Here is a 3,466-nt window from a genome sequence, read left to right as displayed (position 1 = left end):
ATGGTCGTCCTGAGATTAATCGGCTCGTATAACGGATTGGATATTAAGGTATTAAAAAAATAATTGAACATTATATCATGTGTATTATATCACAAGTGGTTATTTTCAATGTTGAAAGTCAGAAGTATGTTAGCATCGCACCCAACTTAACAACTTGCTTGATAAAACATATTTAGTTGGTAGTGAATTTAACCAAGGAGAAATAAAAATGCTCTTGTGGTCATGGATGTTCAAGAGCTGTAATTTCGGGCTACCCATAAAGCAGGTGGTCATCATGAGATTAGTCGGCTCGCATAGCGGATTGAATATATAAGTTAATAAAAAAAAAGATTCATGCACATAACGAGTTGAACAAAATGATAAACTATGTAACATAGTATAAACTGCTTGATTCGGGTGAACCTGTGAACAAGATTGTCTTTTTATAACTTTAAACTTTTTCCATCAACATGTAAAACCACAAAATTAAATAGAACCAAGTAGACGTGTTCTCAATAACTAATATATTCTAACCCAATCATAAAATATTAATTTAAATTTCATCGTTTTTGGTTAAAAATTTACATCGACTAATAAATCATATTTATACATATAAAACTGGTGTGGACTAATTTTATCTGTTTTGATGATTTATATTCTCATAACTTAAAATGAGTTAGATCAGTATCTTAGCGAGTTAGAATTGACTATAATATTTTTGAATATTAATAATAATTCTAACCATTTTATCGATTTAAAAAAAATCTTATAAATTATGGGGTTGTTTGATAGTTACTGAATGCACCATTGTGCAAAATTATTAAGTGGTCCAAATGATTAAGAAACTCTCATGATATAATGCAAAATGAAATATAATTGTTACGTAATTGTTTACAATGAAGTTAAGGCGTTGAATGGTTAAGAGAGACCCATGACTCAGATGGTTTTAGAATCATTAAGAGACAGTTTTTTTTTGTCAAACAAAATTCACCTCTTAACGGTTCGAAAATTAACTTTTAATAAAACTTTTTAAAGATAAAAGAAAGGATATCTGATTTAACATAACCTTCTACATTTATATAATAACAATATCTAACTTTATGGTTAGGAAGAAAAATCTCGTGAATTGATATGACTCATCATCATAATATTTCATTTTATTTGTATTATTTTATTTTAAAATAAATATTCACAATAATATATATATATATATATATATATATAATATTTATAATTGTACCTTTAGGGGCGATTTATTAAACGTTACTTAGAAAGTACTTACAGAGTAATTTTTCTTACCGGATGAAAATAATGATAAAGATGAAGAGTTTTACTTGGTAAGTGAAGGTAACGACTCTTACCCGGATAAATGCTTACCGAATAATTGTTACATACGATACCGTTTTGATATATTACAATCTTACCCGGTAAAATAAATTATAGTATTGAACCTTATGGTAAGCACTTACCCAGTAAGCATTTAAGTAAATGCCCCTTAGTAATAGAATGAAGAGTAAATTAGGTTTTTAGTTTGTTAAAGATTGGTATTTTCATTCTTATGATTTATAATTTATTTTTAATTTTGTTTTTACGATTTATAATTAATTGTTGTTTCGGTTTATGTGGTTTACAATTCTTTATTGTTCTGATCTCCTATACTTTTAAAGGTATAAATTAGTCCAAAAACAAAAATAATAAATAAATTGTAAATCATAAAAACGAAAATTGAAATTATTAACAAACCATCAAAACAAAAATCTTAATTTGCTCCAAATTGAATAATAAGTTTTTTCATATCCTATTTATGTATAGAATTAAAAAGTAAAGGTAATGATAGATTTCCATTCTTAGATGAATCTTAGTTTAAAGGGTTGTTTGTTTACTTTTTAATAGTTCCATTAAGTGGTAACATCTAAATCGTTAAGAGATGAATCTTGTTTTGCAAAATAACAGTTTTCCTCTTAATGGTTTTAAAACCATCTGAATGATTTTGTATCATGGATCTCCTTTAACCATTAAGAGCCCTAATTTTATTATACATAATTACCAAACAATTATATTTCCTTTTACATTATATCATGAGAGTCTCTTAATCATTCAAACCACTTAATCATTCTACATCAAACCATTCAACAACTGTTAAATAATCTCTATGTTTCTTTCTATCTAAATTATTTCTTACCTAATTATTGGAAAATATAATTATATAAATTTATTTATGTGGCTGGATTCACTCCACCTTCATTTTTGTCGACATTAATAAACCCCCAAAATTCCAGCCTTCACCCGCAAGATTTCAGAGCTAACCCCCCCAATTTCTTTATCAATCTTCTTCTCCATTTCTAGAAAGAGAAACTGTGACTGTGTGAGAGAGAAAGCTTCAAACCCCATTGGTGGGTACACACATATATATACCTCTAAACTGCTTCTTAAATCTCAGATCGAAGTAGAACCACTAAAATGTCAATGCACGCCAAGACAGATTCGGAGGTGACCAGCCAGACAGCGTCGTCTCCGACGAGGTCACCACGGCGGCCGGTCTACTTTGTTCAGAGTCCGTCGCGTGATTCGCACGACGGCGAGAAGACCACCAACTCGTTTCACTCAACACCTGTGCTGAGTCCAAACGGGTCACCTGGCCGACACTCCCGGAACTCCTCTTCCACCAGGTTTTCCGGGTCGCTCCGACCCGGATCAAGGAAAGGAAGCAGCCATCATCATCATCAGCAGGTTCGGAAAGGCGAAAAGGGATTTGATGCAATTGAAGAAGAAGGACTCATCGACGATGATCATCGGAGAGGAATCCCTCGCCGGTGTTATTTTCTGGCGTTTGTTGTTGGGTTTTTTGTTCTCTTCACTTTCTTTGCTCTCGTTTTGTGGGCCGCTGCTAGACCTCAAAAACCGGTCATCACGATGAGGGTAAACAAAATTTCTAACCTTCTCCATTCTTTAATGAATCTAATTGCATAATTTCGTTGATTTGAGTAGTTGATCTCACATGGGTATGTGTTAACCAAACCGAATTGGGATCCTGTAATTTGATCATTAGATCTCATCTTCAAGATGCATCTGAGTTTCAGATTACTATCATTTGCTCACTGGCGATTATTTATGTTATTTGCAGAGCATTTCGTTTGATCAATTTGTAGTCAATGCTGGAGCAGATGCATCTGGAGTTGCTACAGAAATGGTGAACTTGAATGTCACAATCAAATTCAATTTCCGCAATCGGGGAACATTTTTCGGAGTTCATGTGTCATCAACACCTATAGATCTCGCATACACCGAGCTAACACTTGCCTCTGGATCTGTAAGTCAAAAACATTTCAATTTTCCACTCCAAATCTTCACAATTTACTCTCGATTTGACATGGGTATCACTTATTTGATCTAAACTCAAATGGGTATCACCAATTTGATCTTAAAACTCAAATGGGTATCACCAATTTGATCTAAAAACTCAAATGGGTATCACCAATTTGATCTT

General features: G+C 32.3%; 1 protein-coding gene across 1 annotated transcript in view; it reads left to right on the top strand.

Annotated features, from left to right (window-relative positions):
• Window positions 1–2,287: 2,287 nt before the first annotated feature.
• Window positions 2,288–3,466, top strand: part of LOC112520022 — a 3,617-nt gene continuing 2,438 nt past the window's right edge. Inside the window, exons 1-2 of the mRNA XM_025128327.1 lie at window positions 2,288–2,898; window positions 3,104–3,289. Coding sequence (XP_024984095.1) covers window positions 2,440–2,898; window positions 3,104–3,289 — 645 coding nt within the window. The 5' untranslated portion in view covers window positions 2,288–2,439. The remainder of the gene's footprint in view (window positions 2,899–3,103; window positions 3,290–3,466) is intronic.

Source organism: Cynara cardunculus (genome assembly GCF_001531365.2).
Source record: "Cynara cardunculus var. scolymus isolate 2C chromosome LG 10, CcrdV1, whole genome shotgun sequence".
Classification (NCBI taxonomy): Eukaryota; Viridiplantae; Streptophyta; class Magnoliopsida; order Asterales; family Asteraceae; genus Cynara; species Cynara cardunculus.
The sequence above is the reverse complement of the archived record's forward strand: the minus strand, read 5'-3'. Positions and strand labels throughout refer to the sequence as shown.